Source organism: Primulina huaijiensis, chromosome 3 (genome assembly GCF_012295235.1).
Source record: "Primulina huaijiensis isolate GDHJ02 chromosome 3, ASM1229523v2, whole genome shotgun sequence".
NCBI lineage: Eukaryota > Viridiplantae > Streptophyta > Magnoliopsida > Lamiales > Gesneriaceae > Primulina > Primulina huaijiensis.
The window spans coordinates 130,073-155,269 of NC_133308.1; the positions used below are offsets into that span (position 1 = coordinate 130,073).

A 25,197-nucleotide genomic window follows, 5' to 3' on the forward strand; every position below is an offset into this window, starting at 1 on the left:
TATATATAATCTTTGTTCATATAATGTAAGTGGCCATCGCCGGATGCTGAGGACGTGTCCCAAGTCCTAAATCACTCGGGTGGCATGTCTTGACTCTTGTCTGTAGGGATCGGGGTGGTGTGGGGTGGGGGTAGGGAATATATATTGATTACGCTTGGATCGAATGTCACGCTGATTTACGTGTATCATTTTGTAGAGAATACACAAAATTCATTTCGAAACTCCTTATGTTAAACCTGAAACACGGAGTACGTCTAGCCGTCTAGGAACTTAATAACCTTATTTTCAATGAAAACCAGACCTTGAATACTTGGTGACATCTGACGAAAGGTGTCAAAAATCGCAGGGCATATTTTAGATGTACGTATCGCCATACACAAGGATGCCTGGCAACGAAACAAGTCCAACGAACCGATAGATACCAGTCGACCTTTGATGTCATTTACAGAGGTAAACACACCTGTATGCAGCAGATGATGAAGCAAAATGGTAATGTCGATATTAGAAAGAAAGAAGAAGAAGAGCGCACGAAACCGAAAGGGGCCCTTAAAGTTGAAACTCAAGAGAAGTACAGTGAGGAGGAGAATTTTCTTGATTTTTCCTTTCCAACTACCCCAGTTGCTTGTGAAAATATGGAGATGCGATTCTGTACGATACCTCAGAGCATCATCGAATCAAGCTATTCGCCTCCATTTCTGTCTCCAGCAACATCAGAGTCCTACTTCTCACTGCCTCCAAGGCAGATGAATGATTTTGGGATCGACCACAATTTACCGAGTTCAGAATCAGATTTTACAGAGATAATCTCAAATCCAACTCCACTGGCAGATTTCCCACCCGGTGACTTTGATTTCTTGATCGACTTTGTTGATTTTGACGCTCCTTTTCCTTGATTGCTTCTAATAATGCTACATAGTTTACTGCTTCACCGTTCCTTTGACAAAGAAATCATTCTTTTCTGCTTGAAGGATTCGATGATACTCATTCAGTAGTTAGTCTTTTGGAGTCATCTCTGACTCTTGAAACTAGTCTAGCGTCTAGCCGGTTTGAAATATAACTGGTAAGAAATTGAGTTTTTTTTTTAACTAATTTTCTCGGGTGGTGCATAGGGTGTTTGTGAAACTTTCATAAAAAACTAAGATCTATTTCTGTTTAATTTTCATCCCAGAGAAGTGTATATTTTTTATATTTTACGAGGGATTTTAGTGTAAACAACTCGAATTATATTGGCCTCCGAAAGATTAATTCGATATAATAATTAATTAATACTGGAAAGGACAAAGTCAGTGCATAAATAAAGAAAGAAAAGAGTCGAGGAACGTGCACGGTGCTAAAAGACAAGATCACCAAGTAAACATATGACCCTATTCTCGAAGTGGGCAATCCAAGTTGAATAAGTTTATAGCCCAAGTTCTACTTGTTTCTTTGCGTAGCTGACGCTATCATCCAAAACCGTCTTCCGATCACATTCATATTCGAAACCTCTCTCCGTAAGCAGCGTAGAAACCCACTTGGTTTCTCTTTTCAGGCATTCAAATCGCCTGAAAACAGAACAAATATAAATTTAGTGCGACAGAAACGCCCTCAACCTGCTAATGGAAAACAAGAACTATAAAGTCCAATACTAGCTAGGAAACATAAAAAAAAACTTGCTCTTTCTGGATAGTAAAATCTGGATACTTGCTCTGGTAGTAGCTAGCCATTTCAGCTATGGAAACGTATCCATTCGAGCATAAAAATCGACCACTGATAGTGTCTTCTTTCATAAAGAAAACGTGGGTCGTCAATGTGAACGATTGGGACTCTTGCAAGCAGCTCTTCTAAGAATTTCAGGGAGTTGTATGCAGATTCATCATTTGTCAGCAGCGCCAAAATTGACTGTAAGCTTCCCGGTGTGCTTGGCATTAGAGTTCCACCACCCACAAGGCCACAGGCCAGTGTCACCACCTCTATCTTACCATTGCCAGATCCCAAAATTTCCATTTCAGCCAAAGTTTTCGACAGGGTGTATTCCTGCAAAAGTTTTCGGTTATACTCCTGTCTTAAAACACATTCACTCAAACGTTGAATCGTTCACCCTCCAACTTCTGAACATGGGCGTGTTAGAGTAGATGCCTTACAAGCCAACTGTTGGCTAGGGATTTTATTGACTCAATTGTAAAGAACAATCTTTATTTTAATATAATTCATTATTTCATGGTTTGTTATTTCTTTATCTGTATACCCATGTTATCAAACATAGATAAAGACCTTGATTATACTTTAATACAAATGAATCGTAATTCGATGTTGAAACTCGTTTGTAAACACTGTATAATCTAAATTCGTTCCTAGTCGATTCAGCCGCCTAAAACATGGATAAAGGTCGCTTGAGCTTGAGACTAGCATCTGTGATGTTGTGTACTGCGTTTCTTGGTAAGGGCATAGAGATGTCCAAACATGCAGATGGGTAGTCATATGATGATTATACCGAACAACCCTCCCTCGGACTTTCCAAGTGGTTATCATTCATCGAGAGGATAAGTCCGTGGTTATGATTGTACACCATTAGTCCTTACGACCCGGGACAACACTGAGGCTCTATATGCTAGGGCTGTGCTTTGACTCGTTTACCGGCTCCAGGAGAGTCATCAGGTGGCGAGGTTGGGTACAATTGCGACACATATAGGAGCCAGTGCATTGTAGTTGGGGATTCACCGCTCACCTACAGGTGTGGATATCCTATGTGATCTAATGTAATATTAGTGCATGGAATCTCTGGCCAAAGTATGAGATATACGTTGGAGAAGGGGTTCTCCAATAGTACACGCGATGTCACTATTATATGTGTCACATAGTTATCGAATTAATATGCAACCCTCGATGAACCAATGGTTGCAGATTCGATCGGGATATATGAGATGAAGGGACCGTACTGTACGTTAATCATAATCGACTGGTTCTTGCAGGCACTATCAGTGATACCTAGGGAATCATGGGGCGATGCTACTAGACGCTCTTACCATGATCAGATGGGTGCAATAAAAAATGAGTTCTGACATTCTTGATCAAGGTGTTGATGAAAAGAATGGGGCTAACTAGGGTAAGCCCGAATAAGAATAAATATTATTATGAATCACAAAGAATTGTGAACTCACGGTTAGCTGTATCCCTGAACCATTGAGGGTCACACAAGCACTGGATCGTTTGTTCCCATTGAGAGGATAAATTCAAGGAGTTGAATTTATATTATGATATAGTAAATTCAAGGATTTGAATTTATGATAATTAAATTTTGAGAAAATAAATTCAAGGAGTTGAATTATGATATTGTAAATTCAAGAAGTTGAATTTATGAAATTTGGAGAGAATAAATTCAAGGAGTTGAATTTATAAAATTTGATAATTTAATTTATTAAACTCAAATGTTGAGTTTATTAAATATTAAATTTTGGAGGTGTTAAATTCAAGGAGTTGAATTTATAATTTAAATGTTAAATTCAAATGTTGAATTTATGATGAATTTAATTTATTAAGCTCAAAAGTTGAGTTTATTAAATATTAAATTTTGGAGGTAATAAATTCAAGGAGTTGAATTTATAATTTAAATATTAAATTCAAATGTTGAATTTATAAGGGATTTAAATTAAAAGTAATGGGTATATGTATAATGGACTTGTAGGAGTACAAGACCAACATACATATTAAGGTTCTTAATTGGACTTTAAAAGATTAATTAATTAATTAAACTAGTTGGACTAGAATAATTAATTGATTAAGCCCATTAAGTATTTAATTTTATTAATGGGCCCTAAGCTTATATATATGTGTATTAGGCTTAAGGTTAAACACAATTCATTCACAATTTTTCGAAAATCCTCCTCCTTCTCTCCACAAAATTTNAACAAACATCACAGAACTGATTGGCTGTTCATCCAACCAATTTAAACATTCAGATGAATTCTCAACTTCGGAATTCGAACCCATTTGAATCAGTGGGCCAATTGCGTAAATATCTGGCTTACCCTTCTCTTTTTGCTGTAAAGCTTCAAATGCACCCGGCTCTAGTTCTTTAAAGCTGTTCACTATAACACCTTCAGGCTCCGTTCTAAACTTATTTGCGAGATGCAAGATCCATTTATAGGCGTCGTTTTTCCTGTCTTGCGCTGGATCAAGAAGATCGCTTCCATGTATCGGGATGCAGCCTTGAATCTGCAACTTCTCCGGTAGATCGCGATACTCACACGACACCGTTTTATCTAACTGTGGCAGGTGAAAGAAAACAGACAAAGTCATGGCGGAAGATGGAAAGAAAAGGTAAGTCGGGATCTGGAATTCACGAGCCACATCAAATGTATCAACCGCAAACATATCAGCAACAAACGCAGCAAACTTCTTGCTCCCTTTCAAAGACCCAACAGCATCGCGAATCAACGGAACGGAGCGAGTGATGGTCAGTGCGATACGGGTCTCGGGCTTTATATTTCCATGATAACCATCGAAGGTTATTTGCGGGAGGATGATGTAGTCTATGGCGGGAGGGAGGGTGAAAAGGAAGGATCTCTGAGCATCGGAGAGGGGTCCGTTGTTAGGCAGGAAGAAGGTTGTGGAGAAGTGGTGGTGGTGGTGGAGTTGTTTGACGAATTCAACTAATGGAATCAGGTGACCCATGCCAGGAGTTGGGACGACTGCGATGTGCAGAGCGGAGTTCTCCATGGTGGCAAAAATACAAGTGTATTTCTGGAAGAATGTGTTGTGAAGAAGATGAAGTGTATGGGTTCTTCATTTATAGCAAGTAAATTGGTGGACTCTGGGCCACCCTTGGGCCCCACCAAAATTTTATAAATTTTTTTGTTTTTCCGTATTTTTTTTATTTTTGACTTATTTTTGTATTTTGTTATCTTTATTTTATTGATACAAATTTGAAAAAAACTTTTAACTATGAGTAATTTTTTTAAAATAATCTTCTGTAAATATTTATAATCAAATTTGATTTTAGTTCGTATTTTGCTCAAAAAGTAAAAGAACTTAATGTAAGTTGATTTTTAATATTAGCTTTAAGTTCCAAATATATTTTTAGACTATATTTATAATAACACACAAATATATTGAATTTAACTAATGTGATAATATAATTATGCAGTTACTATATATTTTATTATATATTTATTTAATTTCTATTAATACTAAAAGTTTTATAGAATTTTAATTTTTTCAGTATGAACTAATGTATGTTTATAATAATTGATTTTGAGAAAAATAAAGTAATGATTTTGTGAAATTGCGCTAATATTCCTTTGTGAATCATGTGATATTATATGATTTATCAATTATTTGAATTTTGTGCATAATGACTTAAATGATGTATCAAACTTTTTGTTTTCTATTAATGTCCATATTATTCTTTGATGTTTGTCAATGTCATTTTTTTTTTAACAACTGGTTTTAAAAAATGACGTGAACTGACTTTAGCTTTTGACCGCAATGATTCTTACGAGTAAAAATTTTGAAAAATCATTTTTGGAATTAAGATAAGGCCATACATCGATTCAGTTTATGGGTAACAAAATATCGATTTCAACCCAAATAACTTATCGAGCTGAATTAATTTAAAAAATCAATTTGTTTAATTGGAATTTTGGTTCTAGTTTTTAAAATATAGTACATGCCGTTCTTGTCAACAAAATGATTCAATCACAGTTGAGCACCACTATCGATTTGATGTATTTACAGATACAATAGATTTTCAAGTTGAAGAGCTTAATAATAGATTCAAGGATGAGACAGTTGAACTTCTTAAACTTAGTTGTGCTTTGGAACATAAAGAAAGCTTTAAGCAACTTAATGTTGATCATATCTATCGACTTGTTGAAAAATTTTATTATCTTGATTTCGATTCACAAGATTTGCATCACTTGATAATGCAATTAGATCACTATAAACTTGTTGTTGCTGGCCATTAAAGATTTCAAAATTTATCAACTATTTCTAAATTATGTCGAAGATTAATTAAGACAAATAAGTCAGGAACCTACGATTTGATTGATATGTGATTTATATATTTTTATCTACGTCGTTAACTTATTTATCAAATCTTATATATTTATTTAATTGACAGTTTGATTCATCTTGTTTTAACTAGTCCCGTTTCTACAGCAACCACGGAACGAGCATTTTCATCAATGAAACTTGTTAAAACAACTCTTCGTAACAAGATGGAAGCATAGTTTTTCGGAGATTCTATGGTAATCTACATCGAACGAGATTTGGTTGAAAAAATTGATAACGATTTAATAATTAATGAGTTTTATTCTAAAAAGAATCGAAGAGCACAACTTCGGTAGTGTTTTAGTTCCATGTTTTTGAAGGTGTTAAATATTAAATACTCTTGTTCTATGTTTTTATGAATTCAATGTTTACATATTTTTTATTTTAAATTTTTTAGTTAATTATTTATTTTATTAAATACAGTATGAGACGGAGCCAGCCCCAGGTAATTTTGAATCCTGGCTCCGCCCGTGGACTGGAGTTTCTTAGCTGGGGCCATGCTATTCTTAATTCTTACACATGTTACAAATGTTCATTTTTGTAGCAGATATCTTGCTAAATTTAAATCATGAAAAAATATTTTTTTATATAAAAAATCACTCTATGATATATCAAATCGACATATCTTATGAATATAGATCACAGAACCCTCGCACTCGCGCGTACACATTTGGAAATGATAATCGACTTTGCCCATTTTCAATTTGTTTACTTTTTTTATGCTTTCATTTTCTCGTGAATATCATCATATATTCACTTTCAAACCTAACAAAAAATAGGTTTATTTTGATGTATTTTATTTTCATATTTTGATATTTTAAATATTATCAAATATATTTTTTGTTTTTATTTATTGAAGGAGCAAAGTGTATTATGAATAGAGCATAAACCAGAGAAATGGAAGAGAATTCTTCTCTCTCTTGTATTCAACGAAAGTGATCAATCATACATATATATACATGAGTTGCAAACAGCTGTCAAAGGCTCCTAAACCAACTTAACTAACTCAGTGTGCATAAAGCTAACTAAGCTAACAAACAGAATGGAACAAGTACACGTGTTTAAAACTCCCCCTCAAGGTGGCTTGTAAAGGTCCTTTATAGCCATCTTGGACAGTAGCGGGGCTAATCGAGCAATGGGTAAGGGCTTCGTAAAGATGTCCGCTAACTGATGTTGTGAGCGGATTGGCAAAAGTTTGATAATCCCTTCATGTACTTTGTCTCTAACAAAATGACAATCGATTTCAATGTGTTTGGTGCGTTCATGAAACGTTGGATTTGAAGCGATATGCATCGCAGCCTGATTATCACAGTAAATGGTTGCGAGATCAGTCATATGGATAGAGAAATCTGAGAGTAATTGAGTCATCCAAACAATCTCACTTGCTGTGGTAGCAAGGGATCGATATTCTGCCTCTGCTGATGATCGAGAGACGGTTGTTTGCTTCTTGGCTTTCCATGATACAAGGGAATGACCAAGAAATATACAGAAACCAGTAACTGATTTCCGAGACTCCACACATGCAGCCCAATCAGCATCACAGAATGCTTTCAGTTGTAAGGGAGATGTTGCTGAGAAGAAAAGCCCCTGTCCAGGAGCCCCCTTTATGTATCGAAGGAGATGATGGACAGCTTGTAAATGATGTGTGCGTGGTTGAGATATAAACTGACTGAGTTTGTGAACCGCAAATGAAATATCTGGCCTTGAAAAAGTGAGATATAATAAGCGACCCACAATGCGCCTGTACTGAGTAATATCCTCGAGGGGTTCACCATCATTGGAATTCATGCGAACCTTAGGATCCATGGGTGTCATTACGGGCTTGCTGGCCAGAAAACCTGTGTCAGAAAGAAGTTGCAAAGCATATTTGCGTTGAGATAGTATAATGCCTGTGGAAGAGCGAGCAATTTCAACACCTAAGAAGTATTTCAGGCAGCCCATATCACGAAGCTTGAAATGGCAATGTAAGAACTGCTTTAAAGAATCTATGAGCACAGGAGACGGTCCAGTGATAATTATATCATCCACATAGACTAATAGAGCTACAAATGAGGAACCTGATCCTTTAGTGAATAAAGAGTAATCAGATTTGGATTGAGTAAGTCCAAATTGGAGCACAACTTGGGAAAACTTGGAGTTCCATTGTCTCGAGGCTTGACGTAGTCCATATATAGACTTGTGAAGCTTGCACACCATATGATTCTTTGAATTAACCAGCTCCCCCTGAAACCGATACCCTTGGGGAATGTCCATATATACTTCTTCACATAGATCCCCATTTAAGAATGCATTATTAACATCCAACTGAACCAAATTCCAATTCTGACAAGCTGCCAAAGCAAGAAGTACTTTGACAGTGACTAATTTTGCCACAGGAGAGAATGTGTCTAAGAAATCGATCCCTTCCTGTTGGTTGAATCCTTTAGCAACAAGCCTAGCTTTATGTCTTTCAATGGAGCCATCAGCATGAAGTTTAAGCTTATATACCCATTTGCAACCAATTGAATGTTTGCCAACCGGAAGAGGCACAATCGACCAGGTGTTATTACATTCCAAGGCAGCTAATTCAGCCATCATTGCTTGCTGCCACTCTGGGTATTTATTAGCTTGATGATAGGATTTTGGTTCAAGTGCCGAGGACACATTAAGGACAAAGGCTTTGTAGGCAGGTGTTAATTGGTCATAAGAGATGAAGTTGGACAGTGGATATGGTGTATCATGCTTCGAGTTGAGACCAGGAGCTTTCAGAAGGTTGCAGTGATATTCTTGGAGATATGATGGTTGTCTCAGAAGACGAGTGGAACGACGAGGTAAAGGTAAGGATGGGGATGGTGCTGGAATATGATCCTGATGAGAAGTGGCAATTGAAGACTCATGCTGAGCTAGAGGGAGTACAATATCCGGAAATGGATCAACCGATGATAATGTAGGTGTATGATTATGAAATGGGAACATGGCTTCATGGAAGACCACATCCCTAGATAAAAAAATTTGTTTGTTAGCAAGATCATATAGTTTGTACCCTTTAACACCAGGTGGATACCCAAGAAATACACATGAACGTGCTCGAGGCTGGAATTTGGATCGAGCCGCAGGTAAGGTAGAGGCATATGCCAAGCAACCAAAAACTTTGAGCCTGGAGTAATCAACCACAGTATGATATAACAGCTCAAATGGTGTCTTGCCATGTAACAGACTCGACGGAGTGCGATTAATGAGATAACATGCAGTGAGAATGCACTCGTTCCAGAATGCGAGTGGAATGCGAGACTGGAAATATAAGGCTCGAGCAACATTGAGTAAATGTTGATGTTTCCGTTCAACCACAGAGTTTTGTTGAGGACGTTCAACACACGAATATTGGTGTAAAACTCCGCGTTGATTAAAGAAATCAGAGAAGGCTAATTCTTTGGCATTATCTGAACGAAAACACTTAATATTGCATTGAAATTGAGTATCAATCATAGCAAAGAAACGGGGAATTACATGAGCTACATCTGATTTTGACTTCAGCAGGAAAATCCATGTAAATCTAGTACAATCATCAACTAATGTGAGAAAGTATCGATGACCGGAATAGGACGGTTCATGGAAAGGTCCCCAAATATCACCATGGATCAAATCAAAAGGATGTGAAGAAACATGATTATTCGAAACAAAAGGTAACCTCTTTTGTTTTGCAAGTGGACATATTTGACATGTAGTGGAAGGGCATGGTTTGGATGCATCATACGGCAGTGTGTTATGTAAGTAATCCAGTACCTTGAACGATGGGTGNCCCACAAGATTCACATTGGCCATAGAAGAGTGCGAAGAATGAGGGTGACTGTCAGTTCGCATTCGTGGCCGAGATTTAAAACCAGGGGGATAACCATGAATTTCATAACATGTGTCTACCGTATGACCATGAATCGCACATTTAGTGCAGTATGGACGATCACGCCTCTTGTATTTGAACTTGGACTGCTGATCCTGACCATAGGAAGGCAACTTAGAGGGCTGAGATTTCACAGCAAAGGCCATAGGCGAGTCAGTTGCAGGGGTTAGGCTTATTGTTCGTTGACGTTCTTCTTGAGATACCAAGGAAAAGATTTTGTTAATCGGTGGCAGAGGATCCATTAGCAGTAATTGACCTCTGATGTGAGCAAAGGAATCATTCAATCCAAGTAAAAACATCATGATGTGCTCTTGATGATGAAAAGAGGCTAGAGATTGAACCCCACCACAGCTGCATTTTCCGCATGTACATGCTGGCCGAAAATTTGACAATTCATCCCACAGAGTCTTTAGCTTTGTGAAATATACAGCAACCGAATTCTGATCTTGATTATGATTGAAGAGTGCACGTCGTAACTCAAAGATGCGAGGACCATTGCTCTGCTGGAATCTGTCACGTAAGTCGTTCCAAATTTCAGCCGCTATATCAGAAAATAGAATGCTAGCTGAAATATCTTTGGATACGGAATTGAGAATCCATGAGATCACAACATTGTTGCTACGAACCCAGGCAGCATGTAGAGGAAGATCCGTTTCAGCTGGTTGAGGAATGGATCCATCAATAAATCCTAGTTTGTTCTTTACCGAAAGCGCTATACGCATCGCCCGACTCCAAGAGGCATAGTTTTCTCCAGTGAGCGGCTGAGAAACGAGTGAAATACCTGGATTATCGGAATGATGTAAGAAAAATGGAGTGAGCGGATCATCCACGACAGATCTGGACTGGGAACTCGAATCAGATGGCGGCATGATCACCGATCAGTTTCCGATTGCAAGAGATTGAAGAATTGACGATGCGTTCTCACCAGATCTAGGAATTTGGACAACAGCGGCAAAGAATTTCATCTGATACCATATTACGAATAGAGCATAAACCAGAGAAATAGAAGAGAATTCTTCTCTCTCTTGTATTCAACGAAAGTGATCAATCATACATATATATACATGAGTTGCAAACAGCTGTCAAAGGCTCCTAAACCAACTTAACTAACTCAGTGTGCATAAAGCTAACTAAACTAACAAACAGAATGGAACAAGTACACGTGTTTAAAAAAGTGAGAATCGAATTGCCTCGTTCACTGATCCTTTCTAGATACAATGATTGGCCGCATGTGTAACTTTTGTCTTTTAAGATTGCAAAACGGTGCGTTGCAACCAATGGGTACCTATTTCTTCTAGAAGATGACTATCTGATTATTAATTGACAATGTTCAAGTGTAAGTAAGCTAAAATAATATTTAATTTATGTAAGTAAACGGGTAAGGCTTATTTATATTTAATTAACTAAGGAAAGCCACTCGAAAATCACGTTTGTATTTCATGATAAATTTAAATTATAAAAGTGGGGCACAACTCCTTTTTCCGATCCAATACATTAGGGCTTTATTTGATTAGGATAAAGAACAAATTCTAAAAAATTGATTTTTGACAAATCCTTCCACATAGAGTACAACACATTGATAGAAGCCCGCGTTGATCACTTCTCGGCGATTACCCGAAAGCTGTGAGGAAAGTCGAAAGCTTTGCAAACCACAGCCTTATCGCTCACTCAACCACCCTCGGTTCTCTATCTATTAGGGGGTTAGGAAAGACCATATACGTTGTTGTATGTGTTATTATTATTTTTAATTATATTAAACAATTAATATGAACTTATTTTAAATTTAGAAGTGTTATTCGATTTAAAAAAATAAGTTTTGTTTAGAATTTTTTCTATGTAAAATATGGAGTTACTTGAGGAGATTTTAGTGGGGTAAGAAAAATAATTATGGAATTAAATATTTTGGTGTCTTCTAAAATAGTTAATATGATGACCACATTATTAATATAATACTAGTTACTTTGCACATGCGATGCGTGTGTGTACAGTCTTTTTTATCATTATCGATGGACTAAAGTGTAATTTGACAAATTATGGAGTGAGTAAATTGATATTTGAATTGTTGAAATAAAAAAAATAAAAATAAAAGTGTGTGTTGAAATTTAAAAAAAAACAAAACAAAACAAAACAAAATAAAAAAACAAAAGTGAAATATTAGTATCATTATATATATATATATATATTATATAACAATTAACAAAGTAGCCCAATTTTAATGCTCATGCGTGCTTTTTCTTTATTATTGATTATTATTATTAAATACAGTAGCACAATCTACTTTTTCGAAAATTCAAACCTAAACCTTGATTCAAAGCTTAAAATAATTGATTGATGTCCTTTTCTTTCCTCGCTAGATAACTAGGGTTCTGCCGATTGTTTGTTGGTCATCTGACACGAAATCTCATATTGGAGACTCAACAGTAACATTTTTCTCTCCCAACTTAAAAAAAACAAAAAAAAAACTAATAATTTGTTTATTGTTTATGTTGTTATGTACAATTTTTGGTGAATTCCTTTCTGATTTGTTTATATATTACTTGGCATACAAGTATGTAAAAATACAATCATGCGTAATGAGATGGACAATAGTTTCCTTGCAAATTGCGTAGATGCTTTATAGAGTTGTTTTGAGGTTTTTTGCTCTAAAGGTTTATACTCTTACTCCCGTTGTTTGTTAAGAACCTCAGCCTCATTGTATTGAAACGTTTAACCGACTAATAATTAGATAGTACAAATATTTGTATACAAGATTTTCTCCAGTGATGCCATCATCGTATATATGTAGGCTAATATCCTCTCCACACTGTTGTAAAACTTTTACTTGAAAGATGGTGGGTACAAAATAACATATATAGCCAAATTTACACAAAACTCGAAGAAGAATGGTACAGAACTTGAAGTAGAACCGCTGTCAACTCGAACGCCGAAGGAGCATTTCCATCATCAAGTCATTCCATGAGTCTATAGGTCCTGGTAAGCACCAGTGCAAGCAGTCATTCTGAATCTTTGAGTTTTTATCTTTCCCTGCATATGGATGGAACTGTCTGTAAACTCCGGGATGCCCGTCTGGTCTCAAGAGCGACAGAAACATTGTGTCAAATAGTTTCAAAATTGTCCCATTTTCGAATCCTATCGTCTCTGCGCTCTTGAACTCTTCAAGCTCGATATTTCTCAGTATCTCATCTATATAGCTTATCTCGATATCACCTTCTTTAAATGGCCTAGTCCTGTTACAGTAGCCACCAGAGCTCCATTCTCCATTCTCAAAGTGATCTGGGGTTATGGTTCTAACGAAAATATATGGCTTGTGATTCGAACCTGTGATGAATTTAAATGTGGAGTTCAATACCTTACGGTAAGCGTACTTGAATCCCAGCTGTGTTATGTTCTGATCGTTACAATTATGGCAGCCTACTACGGTTTTGTTCTCATAGTAAATTGCAGATTTGAGATACCACTTGCCTCCGGCTATTATAATGTGATCGAAATTGTGGTATTGTTGTGTCCACACTGTGTCTAGCTCATCGAGATGAAGCCGGATCATACCAGATGAAACTCCATTGTCGTCTTCAAACGTCACGGCTTTTGCCAGAAAAGGAGACCAAACGACTGAGACAGTGAAGTTATGCGAGGGAAACAGCCATCTTCTGTTTTTGAATGTTGAATCATGGTACACTTCAACCGATTGTTTGGTCTGCAAGACGATAATTACAAGCTCGCAAAACACTAAAACATCTCAAGACTGACAAAATAGAACATGTTACCCAAAAACACGAGAATGAACCCCAAAATTTGATTGAAAGTGGAGAAAAACAAACTTCCATACTTTCGACTAGAGGAAAAATGACAGCATAAATATATTCAAATTTTTCCAACTTGGACTCTCATATCGTTCCTTGAGTACATAGTAAAAGCTATTCTAACTCAACTACATTGTTAAGTAGATGATATCATTGATCAATGAGAAATTGTGTGAGCAGGGAGAACCCATTAATGGAGGGAGATAACAACTCGACCACACCCTCGAACAAAAAAATTTCAAATTTCACATGAAATCTTCTTGAATATTGAGTACCACATAAGTTTTTCCTCCAACAATTAATCACAAACAGGAAAAAAATGATCATAAGTAATTTGAAATGAAACTGGAGTTTGACAGAGACTAACAAACTACTTGAACAACCATTCGTCAAATCTAAGCCGCTGTAAATTAGACATTACACCAATGCCAGTGCTAAGGAGTAAGGACCACTGAAAATCAGCCAAGGAAATGACTATAAGTTTCAATCATAGATCTTGGATATGAATCGCCTCACATGCATGAATATGGAAAAAAATAGATGTCTTTAAAAGGACCCTTAATTAACACTCAACCATAAGTTTTTATTATAAAAGAAAAATCTTGATTATTGCCTCCAATTATTTTAAATTGACAGTTACTTTGGATGAACATATAGGACCCTCGGATCACATTACTTTTGTTAAATAATGTAAACAAAATCCAAGACGACAGCTTTAATCTCCTAACATTTATTGCCCAGTTCTCCAAGTCTTATTTGGACAGACATGATGTAGGTCCATTCAAATAGCAAAAAGAATGAAAGTACAACGTGAGAATTACTATTACTCGCAAGACTCTACCTTCAAAATAGTGTACGAAGATTAACTTATGATCACGGAAGAGTTCACAAATGTAAACTTCATAGAGTTCTGGTGCTTTTAAATGTACCTGCGAGAGAACGCACAGCAATGATTGAACATGATTGCGCATAATTGAATCACCAATAAAGGCTAGTGACTTGTGCCTCATTATATGGAGAAATTTATTCGGATCAAACTTGGGTAAACTACAGTTCCTCGGGTTCCAACGCCAGTATAAGTAATCCAAATCCGGCCTTCCGTTGTTTATACAATTTTGGGGAGACTCAATGGAATAACAGGTGGTGTTGGTGTAGATTGGACCCTTAGGATCTGGAACCCAATCTCCGATAAATAAATCGCAGCTCTCTGCACAAAAGGATATTGGACAAAAAAGATACCAAAGTTATAATGTATCGGTCAAAAATCAACCCAGTGGCATATAACTCTCAGATTCAAGAACTCGATACTCGTCTTAAATCTCTAGCCACCTAATGAACTAGGTGAAACCCGATATCCAGAATGCACAATTTGAATGTGTTGGTGTTTGAAGACAACTGTGCCAACAGGTACAGTTGAAACCAAATTTCTAAAGAGTTCGAGATCAAAGGAGGTGGGGAAACAATTTCATACGTTGAACAGAAGCATTTGCCTGGAATCAGTACATAAGGAGGCCAACAAAAGTATCTTTAATAAAAAAAATATACAGAGTTTTGCTCATAGAAAAATTTTGGACTTCGTCATCTTCAAATCACTCCTCAGTTCCAACTCAACGGATGTGCAACTTAACAGAACCGACAGAAAGTTCAATTTGGTGATTTAGACATTCAATTTGGTGGTTTAGACATTCAAGACATAAACCATTAGAAACCGATACACGCACAAACTGAAACTGAAAGCATCGAGTAAAAATACTTGATTTTCTCGATTTTTGATTGCATATTCATATTTTGAAACCATAACCAAGGAAATGCGCAGATACAATTTTTTGGCTCTGAACCCAGACAAGAACATACACAATTAACACAGATTGAAACAGGGGCAGGAAATATCGTGCATGGCTTCTGGAAATTTGGGAAATTCTCACCATTTTGAGAAGAGTAATTATCAAGATCCACCAATAGATCATCGGTATTTTCCGGTGGATCCGCCACTTGAGGTGAAAAATTATCGTCAGCATTCAATCCGAGCTCATTATCATCAACCACAGATGGTGAAAACAGTACTAAACTTGAAGAAAACAGGCAATAAGAAAGGCCCAGTAACAGAAAGCACACTCCCAATTTCACGAGAACTGACGAGACTGGGTTCCTGTAGACATTGTAGCTCAATTGTTTCATTCTTTTCTCACCTCTGGGACCTAAATACATTGATAAGAATATATATATATATATATATAATTCTTTGGTTCTCTGCAACAGAGATTGACATAAAATATAATAAATAGAATGAGCGGAAGAACAAATAAAGAACGATGAAATATTGACTCGTAGATTCTTGATATACATATATTTGAAGATATTCTTGAAATATTGATGATATAACTGAGAAGCAAAGGGCTAAATCTAATCTATTATAAAAAAAATTAAAAGGTGGAGAAATGTAAAAAAGAAAAGAAAAGATTAAAGTAGGGCAGTTGGTTCATCGTCACAAAAATTGTCTTCCAGGGTGCTTTGCGAAGTCTCATCCATATTCAGATCTCATCTGCCCAGTCAAACTAGCCATTAATGAACGAATCCCATACACCGCGGTGCACTAATGACAATGGGGTCGAAACGTTATACTCATCTTGTTGTACGTTTGAAAAACTAAAAGTTATATGTAAAAAAAAAAAGAAAACTAAGAGTTATATTATTATCATATAATGTAATTTGTAATTTTTGATAAAACGATAAATGTTCAGAGTCAAGATCACATATTCGATTCTGATTAATTACAAAAAGTGCAATTATTGAGATATCGTTAGGTGCTATAATTGTCTATGTTTAATAGAGCAATCAAAACATAGTGTATGAGATATTGTATGTTTAAAAAGATTAGAGTTGTACAATTATCACCAATTATAATTTTGAATTTTGATAAAATGACAAACGCTCCATCTTACGCACCAAATATTGAATTTAAATGACGTGCTGATGGGTTGGTTTATTTATTTCGTGAAATTAGATTATCATAATCAAAATGAACCAATTCATATTTGGTTTATATATATNCAATTTTTACTATATTAAATTTTTGTATAAAGTGTAATTATGTTTATATTAATTTTTCGTTTGGATTTTATGATATTTTACTTTTAGTTGAATAAAGCAATCAATTTTATACAGAATGGAACAATCATATTCATTGATCATAATATGAATATGAATACATCTCAATATAGACAAAAATAATTATTTTAGGAGTATTAATTTGTATAGTATAATGTAATAAACGAACCACTAATTACAAATAATAGATTCTATTTGAGGATTGTTTAGTTCTTCGAATGTTCTGTGTTTTTCGTTAATATCTTTAATACTCATGCAAGTGTCTTATTTCATTTTCAACCCTTTAGAAGATAGAGTAGATCTTTATTTGTGAAACGGTCTCACGGATCTTTATTCGTGAGATTGGTCAATACTGTTCATATTTACAATAAACAAAAATATGGTATAAAAAATAATATTTTTTAATGAGTGACTCGAATAAAATATTTGACTCACAAAATTCATCCATGAGACCGTCTCACATAAATTTTATGTAAAAATTATGTTTTCTAGATATATTTTTCTTTCGTATTATTATTTATATTTATGTCAGCACGCGTGTTTTTCGATATTTAGAGCTAATTTGAATATAAAATTGTTTGGTTTAAAAGAGTGATTTATTAAGCATTAATTTTTCCAGTCTTTATTTTTTTTTATTTTTTTGAAAACATGGAGAATTTCTAACTAATTTTGGATAAGGTGAAAATGTTATCACCCTTTTTGTAAAGGAAAAAAAATAGCCGACAGTTCAATTATAAATTGAGACCATACATTCATTGAGGATGAAATTTTATGAACCCATAATCTCTATCACTATCATCACAGGTGTTGTGGGCCTTAATGGGCCCTCTTTCTAAATTTTGAACGCCCCTTCGGCCCCATTAACAAAAAGCTAACCACATGACCTACCACCCATATCTCATCACATGGACCAATGGCAATAATTGGTTAAATTGTTTTATATAAATTATTTATCTAAAAAATTTAATTTTAAATACATTTCTATATTTTTAAATCACAGAAAAATTTCGTAATTTTTTTCTTAAATTGCCTGTTCTTGTCCCATGCATTGTGTGCATTTATATATTCATTATTTATACAAATCAAAACATTTTATGAATCAAAATTATATAAGATTGGTTTCATTTTGAAGTTTAATAATATATTAATGGACAAAATAACCTATTTCTTTATACTTACGTATTAATTCACCTGCCATAGATTGTTCTTACGAGAGGCCGTTGGAAGAATTTTTTTATTGACAATTTTGAAGTTTATCTGAGATTGTGTTCAAATATATGAATTTTAAATTCTTTGACTTGCGAGAATAGAAAAGTCAAGTGAATTTCAAATTTAATTCACTTCAAGTTATGTAATTTCAATAATAATTGAGGTATATTTCAAATATTTCTGAGATGATTATCATTTTAAAAATTCATTGTTTAAATCAATTCTTCCGTCCAAGTCCAAATACAACTTAAACACTTCTCAAAACAAATTGAGCCATGTTTTCATCTTAATGAAAAACTAGCAAATATAGTTTAAAGATAGCATCTTGATTTTGATTCAAAAGTTCAATGTCCTGCATGACTCAGTTCTATGAATTGATACTGCAAAAACAAAATGCTTAATTCTCAACGGAGTTCGATTACACGGTTTGCAGACAAAATCATTCACATTAAATCGGACGAAATTCTCGAGTACACAGAATCACATCTAGCCACAAAATCCTTGATAAAAACTGAAAAACAAGACAAAACATCTGATTATCTACATCTTTTCCAGGATACAGTTGCATAGTCGTGTCCTGAATCGATGATAAAGAAACGAGGCAATGCCGTTTATTTTCACAGGCAAGGACTGCACAGTGTCACAAATCCTGGAAGCTTAAAAAAAGGTTTAGAGATTTTACAGCATACATGCGAACATCATGGAGACATCCTGATGCATTCATGCACATATATACATTAGTCACAATTGGACAGGAATCAAAAAAATCATGTAATTCTCGTTGGTGTTTTGTAATCTTATTATTAGAGAAAAGAATATTGTTTTACGAGGAGGATTCATGCATACGAGTAGTCGAAATGCATACGAGTCCTCAGACAGCTGTAGGTTGTGCAGCTTCATTGGGATCCTTCATGCCAAATCCACGCCTTGCCTTCTCCACGCTGCACGATATTTAAGTTAGTAAATCATCGAAATGGTCCACGTTAATTATGCAAACTGTTTCAACTTATAATGATTTATTTGTTAAAACTATCAAGTAGGAATATTCCCATGAGACATCGTGACAGATAAAAAGATGTCCGAGTCCAAGGAAGATGCATTTGTTATGAGATGCTTGTATATTGAAATCTCCACCAAATTCAAGACTCCGTCGAACTGATATAAGTCATACTTCCACAGGCTATGGTGATGCCACATTATAAAAGTTATCTTTTTGTCATCAGTGACGGCCAATTACTTCATGCAGTGGAGAGAACATGAAAAAATTAATACGAGTGTTGAGGCTATATCAAAATATTGTGCAAACAAAGAGATTCTATAAACTCCACACAAGAAAAGAGCAACTCACGTTGGGGCAAGCTTGCCTAGGCCGGTTAGTTCCTCACCGCTATCCTCATCAAGGATTCTTCCAGATATCTCAAGAATGTATGCCTTCTCTCTCTCTGTTGGCATCCCCCTCTTTCCCAACAAGTTCAGATCTCTTTGGCAGAGTTCTCTGCCATTTACATACACGCGTGTGTTTCCACTAGAACAATTTTCAGGCATGTGATGGTGAAATTCAGGTATAAATGGCTGCAAGAAATGGCACGGAAATTTTATAAATGATAAAAAGCTGTTGTGGAACTTCAGGTCACTGTAAATTATAGAAAATAATCAACTGACAGGAATTATGCCAAGGCAAGGACCTCCCATAACGCCCCAGAATCCAGCTCGGAAATCATACCTGGTGAAAGAAAATTAGCACAAAGTTGACGAATAAAAGGGAGCTGAGCTTATTTGATACAGAGGAAGAGGGTGGAATATATACCAGTAATGCCCAGGGTGGATTGGTCCAGCAAGTCTTTCAGCTTTCTTGATTAATCTATCCGAAATTAAATGCCCGTTAACAGTGACGTTGGCCTCTTCCGGCTCAAGAGTTTGATTGGTTTTATTTGAATCTTTAAAGATCCTATTTTTAAAGCCAGCAAAAAATGACTCGGCTCCACGACCTCCTTGTCTGCTGCTTCCATCACCCGAATCAAAAGTTGTTCCGGTATTAGCATATTCATTGGTTGAAATATCTATCTCAGTCACTGGTGATGAATCGTTCATCGAAATCTGCCCAGTTGATGTCTTGCTTGGCAATATTTTGTCACTTTCTCCGGAATTGTCCATTCCATGATACTCTTTTGAATATCCGGACGATTCTACAAGCAGTGAGCCAGCAGGAGGTGAAGTTCCTTTGCTCCCAACTGGCAGCTCATTCAAGTTGGAACCATTTGGCGCGGCAGCCGAATTTTCACTATCTGGCATAGAACGAGGATTTTTAAGATCCATAAACTTGTTATCGCGTCCATTGCCAGTTGAAAGTTGTCCTAGTTCTCGATCCATAGACCAGAAATCAAAACAAGAATCATCGAAATCATCAGATGAAAAGATCGTACTAACTTGATTTACACGACCATCTACGTGTGTCTGCAGCATGACCGTATTGTCATCAACTTTTACAGGAGCATTCACTTCCTCCACATCATCAATTAAAACAACTAAGTTCTTGTTCGAAACTGTGAAAAATATCACCGTGGAACACTCCCCACATCTCATTTTCTTTCTGTCACTATTCTGGGAAAAAAATTTCTTAGGCAACTGGAGCAACTCAAAACAACTGTGGCACATAAGGAACGGAGCGCCACCAGCTATAGGACAACAATGTCGTCCACCAGAAGATAAATGCACCCTTTGAGGACGGGATCGAACAACACCATTAACTTCAGGTTTTACATCACCAGGCCATCTAGCGTTTGACTGTGGATTTTGGGATCTCACAGATGATGAATCGGACATTCTCCGGTTATATTCTCGTAGACCAAATGAACCATGATTGCCATGATTATACATCATGTCATTCCGAACACCAGAAAACTTATTGCCGTATGCAGAAGATTGAAAAGAGAGAGGAACATCTCTCTTGTTGTGGCACTGGAAACAAGAGCAAGATGGATGGTGACGGCTAACATTAGGAGCATATGTATCAATTGAATCCGTATAAACCATGCCATCACTCTTGTACCGTTCAGGAATATATGCACGAGATGGCTGATATTTACTAAGAGCCGGAGTTCTAAGCGGGTTTTCTCTTAGCATTTGTGAACTTAATGGGTCCCCATAACCCCGATCGTGACTAGGAGGATATTGTGGAGGAAAATATCCATTGCTACCCATTTCTTGCCTTCGCATCAACGGAGGTGGATCGTTGTATTGAGTTTGATAAGACGATCTTCTCATCTGTGAATCGGCATGTGAGTGTTGGAGAGCTCCCCTATTCATTCCCAATGATGTATCGACATTAGAATGTTTAGATACGTATGGTTCTGGATGAGTAACTCCCCCACCAAAAGGAAACTTTTCTTTACCCTTGTTACTCTGATCTTTTTGCTCATCAAACTCATTCAACTGCACGGCTCGATCTCTTCCAGCATAGGCAGCAGTGTTGAGCTCATCCATATAATCACCCACATTCCTCATTAGATTATCAAACCCATAACCAGCCTTTGGCAAGAAATTTGATGAGCCTTCATTTGAGTATCTCATCCCCTCATTATACATTATCTGAGCCCTCCGAAAACCATTAATTTCACTTATATCTGCGTTTCTTATATCTGCAGCTCGCTTTGATCTCCGAAATCCAATCTCTTCTTTCTCATCATCCACTGCCAAATACTCAAAATCTAGAGCAATTTTCGCTCGGAGTCCATCTGATCTTTTATCCTGTATTGCATCAGTCTCAACATCCCACTTCTCCTCGCTCATCAGACGAATCCTATGATTTTCAGCACCAACGCGCGAGATCCTCCTCCTCTCGTCTCGACTTGAAGAACTAATGGTTGATCTCACATCACTTTCTGAACCATCATTCATGTCCATCATTCTTTTCGCTGAAACATGTACTTTCCAGATTTATCAGAACGTGTCTCTACAGTCCTTTCCTCACCAGATTTCTCTAATAATTTGTTAAAGTCGACAACTTTGCTCTTGGCTAAAAAGTCAAACATTGCAGCAGAAAGAAAAAAATCAAGGATGAAACAACTCATTAACCACCAAATTTTCAACGTTTCCGGCATTAAAAAAAGGAAACTACGGAGAAATTTTCTGAGCTCCAAGAAAAACTCGTCCAATTTGAGAACTTGAGCTAGACATCCTTATAAAAAAAATCATATCCCTGAATTTTAGGTCTCCTAATTTTCCTGTTTCTTGAAATATTTACAGCAAAAAAGCTAAAAAAAACAATAGAAATTGAAGGAAATGTACCTTTAAGCACAGCACCACAACCACCACAGAGTAATTGGTGACCTCTGGAAGTATATTGCCACACTTTGGACAAGGACTAACCGAACTTCTGCAGATTCAGACATTAGTTTTACGCAACTTTCAGTCAATTTTGAACAAGCCCACAAACATATGACACATGTACATGCAAAGAAACCAAACGAGAATTTAACAAATGAGAAATAACTTGAGGTTTTGAACAATTTTTCCCAGAAACTTCTGCCGCCGAGCCGCAGAATCCGCGGAACACGAACAGAAGATAATATATCTTTTCAGGGAGAATCTGAAGGTACCACAAACATCATGTGATACAGCTACTTCCGTTACCTTTGCGCAGTTTCTTGGGGTTCACCGTTCGCTTTTGCTTGTTTCTGTATGCGTGGCGTGTTTCCTTTTTGTACAATTTCCTACATCCTAATATACAATACAGGCTATTACTAATATTTTTTTTAAGCAAGTTATTTGACTTTACTCCTAACTGAAATAGAATCTTTTTTTTTTTTTTTGAATCCGTCAAATATAATAATAATTTATTTATATAAATAACTATTAAATGAATTTAGTGCGAAGATCTCGAGATAACAAGTCACAAAACAAAACAGAGTACGTACGAGGTTTTAAAAATAAAAGGAAATACATATATTATATATAACATAAAAAGTATATAGAGGAGGATTAATCAAATTTTAGACCCTTCAAATTATTAAAAAAAAACAGATAAAAAATATCGAGTCTACTATGTTTTGAGAAGTGCTCATAAAACAGCAAGTCGGGAAATTTCTTTTTTCCATTTATACAAACACGCAAGACGTACATATTTAGAGCTAATTTTAAATAAAGAATTTTGTCGGATCAAGCAGAAGAAGAAGATGAAATGAGGGAAAGAAACGAAAGCATGGTTTTGGCCTTCGAACAGAAGGGTGAATACGCGTAATCTTTTTGGGGTTAAATGACAACTTTTCCTATACATTTTTTGACCAAGTCTACATTGCTATAAGTGCGACCATTTATTATTATTATTTATTGATTTAAAATATAACAAATACACGTTTAGTGGTCATCAACTTTGTTGGATACTATACAATGTTTCAAATCTTAAATTGTTTCTATACATTTCATGCATCCATTAAATGTTACTAGCAAAATTATTTAATGAGAAAGAGTTTGAAAAATATTTACTTATTACCTATCAAATGCATAATTCATATCGATTTGGCATTTGAAATTTCCTTTACTATTTTTTTTTATAATTATCTTGGTTTTTTGTTAAGTCGAATTTCAATTTAGTTCTTTATTTTTGTTTCTTTTTCTCATTTCTTACACAGACATGACGTCGATGTGACAACTAATTGTAATGAATGAGTATTCCCTTCACTTGCTTGGATAAATAAAACATTGCTAAAATCTCATTTCTAAAACTTTTAAATATTTATTTTCACTTTGAGAATGGAATTGATAATTTTTTTTTAAAAAAAAACTATGAATTAATTGAATAAATCCATGCTGGGGAAACTGCTAAAAAATTGGAGAGGAGTTGCCAGAATAATTCTTTTCGTGTGCAATGGAAGTCAATAAGAATTTAAATCAATGAATGATTCATATGATACGGTCGGGTTGCAATATTCTGACCAAATAATTGGGTCAACATCATTGGTCGATCCACCGAGTGACGTAGATTCCAATAATAAAGTATTAAATAACAATAAATAAATAATAAATCGTTGACTTGACCTCGTACATCTACAGGCTGTGCATAAGTCGTGCATCCGTCTCTAATTATTAAATCAGTAAATATTTATTTAAATAAAACTTTGAAAAGTATTTGGATCCATTCGTTTGAAATCAACAATTTTAAAAACATTTTAATTGTTTGGATAATTTTAAAACGATAGAATTCCAATTCTTATATCCTTTGTGTTGGTGTAATAATTGTTCATGTACAATAAAATAATGTAAACATGATGTTTGAGTTGACGTAGGATTTAAAATATTTGAGTTAAACTATTGTCATTAGGTATAGATTTTGGTAAAACGACAAACATTTAGTCTTATAATTGGTATCAGAGTCTCATGAATTCAATTCTCGTTGATTGCAAGGAGTGTAATTATTGGCATGAAATTTGTTGGTTCAATAATTTTCATTGTAAGTATAAGGATTGAAACGTGATACTTGAAGATGGCACAATTACTATTAGTTATAGATTTTGCTACTACATCGAGTATTTGTTCCTAATCCTTCCAAATTTAACGTTTTACACTAACAACTTTCTTAGTGGATGTCTGATTTTTATTTTCTTGATAGCACTTAATATATTTACAGATTTTATTTTAATTTTTTGCTGCGTTATACAATAAAAAAATAAAATACTTTTTTTCGAGAGATGTAAGGATTTGAATTGAGAATTATAATTTATTTTTAAAAAATAAAGAACGAGTTTTAAATAATTTTTAAAAAAAATAATTACGGCGGCGTTCTTTTTTGGGCCGTCAAATCTAGATTCACCAATCTACAACCTTCATTGTCCTCTATATATCGGACTAGTAATTGTGGGCTTCGGCAAAAGCCCATTTCGTAAAAGATGATTTTTAAAAAAAAAAAAAACAGAGAGAAATTAGATATTGCTTTCCTAATCCTACGACTTTTAAACTTGTCCTCTCATCCATTTAAATAAATAAATAAATTAATCACTAATAATCATTTTAAAATTAGTTTTCACATAAATTTTCAAATTTTCCAATAAAAATACCCCCAATTTAAAATGTTTCAACCAAATTATAATTGTAACACTACTAATAGACTAAAACTAATACCCACTTATATTTTTCTTTAAAGTTTACGAAAAAAATACAACAATAAATCGTGATTTTTAA

At 35.3% G+C, this 25,197-nt stretch overlaps 5 protein-coding genes across 13 annotated transcripts in view; 1 reads left to right on the forward strand and 4 right to left on the reverse strand.

Moving 5' to 3' along the window:
• LOC140972707 (probable WRKY transcription factor 53) overlaps positions 1-1,052 on the forward strand; it is a 2,151-nt gene extending 1,099 nt beyond the window's left edge. The window contains exon 3 of the mRNA XM_073435080.1: positions 347-1,052. Coding sequence (XP_073291181.1) covers positions 347-893 — 547 coding nt within the window. The 3' untranslated portion in view covers positions 894-1,052. The remainder of the gene's footprint in view (positions 1-346) is intronic.
• Positions 1,053-1,399: 347 nt separating this feature from the next.
• On the reverse strand, positions 1,400-1,983 carry LOC140974603 (NADPH HC-toxin reductase 1-like). The gene is made up of 2 exons (XM_073438163.1): positions 1,745-1,983; positions 1,400-1,541 (listed from the first exon to the last, which is right to left on the reverse strand). The coding sequence occupies exons 1-2, from the start codon at positions 1,981-1,983 to the stop codon at positions 1,400-1,402; spliced, it is 381 nt and encodes a 126-aa protein (XP_073294264.1).
• Positions 1,984-3,834: 1,851 nt separating this feature from the next.
• LOC140974604 (hydroquinone glucosyltransferase-like) lies at positions 3,835-4,783 on the reverse strand. Its single transcript, XM_073438164.1, has one exon. It carries the CDS (start codon positions 4,693-4,695, stop codon positions 3,835-3,837), a length of 861 nt encoding a protein of 286 aa, XP_073294265.1. The 5' UTR covers positions 4,696-4,783.
• Positions 4,784-12,588: 7,805 nt separating this feature from the next.
• Positions 12,589-16,245, reverse strand: LOC140972708 (protein trichome birefringence-like 24). The gene is made up of 3 exons (XM_073435081.1): positions 15,630-16,245; positions 14,634-14,911; positions 12,589-13,598 (listed from the first exon to the last, which is right to left on the reverse strand). The coding sequence occupies exons 1-3, from the start codon at positions 16,048-16,050 to the stop codon at positions 12,816-12,818; spliced, it is 1,482 nt and encodes a 493-aa protein (XP_073291182.1). The 5' UTR covers positions 16,051-16,245; the 3' UTR covers positions 12,589-12,815.
• Positions 16,246-18,401: 2,156 nt separating this feature from the next.
• On the reverse strand, positions 18,402-22,769 carry LOC140972709 (uncharacterized). 9 transcript variants are annotated; one of them, XM_073435089.1, is made up of 6 exons: positions 22,654-22,769; positions 22,309-22,396; positions 19,829-21,935; positions 19,684-19,744; positions 19,370-19,593; positions 18,402-18,962 (listed from the first exon to the last, which is right to left on the reverse strand). In XM_073435089.1, exons 3-6 carry the CDS (start codon positions 21,925-21,927, stop codon positions 18,893-18,895), a joined length of 2,454 nt encoding a protein of 817 aa, XP_073291190.1. In that variant the 5' UTR covers positions 21,928-21,935; positions 22,309-22,396; positions 22,654-22,769; the 3' UTR covers positions 18,402-18,892. The 9 variants fall into 9 exon arrangements, with proteins under 9 accessions (XP_073291190.1, XP_073291186.1, XP_073291183.1 ...); XM_073435085.1 differs by having other exon boundaries at positions 19,829-22,000; XM_073435082.1 differs by having other exon boundaries at positions 19,829-22,036.
• Positions 22,770-25,197: the final 2,428 nt, after the last annotated feature.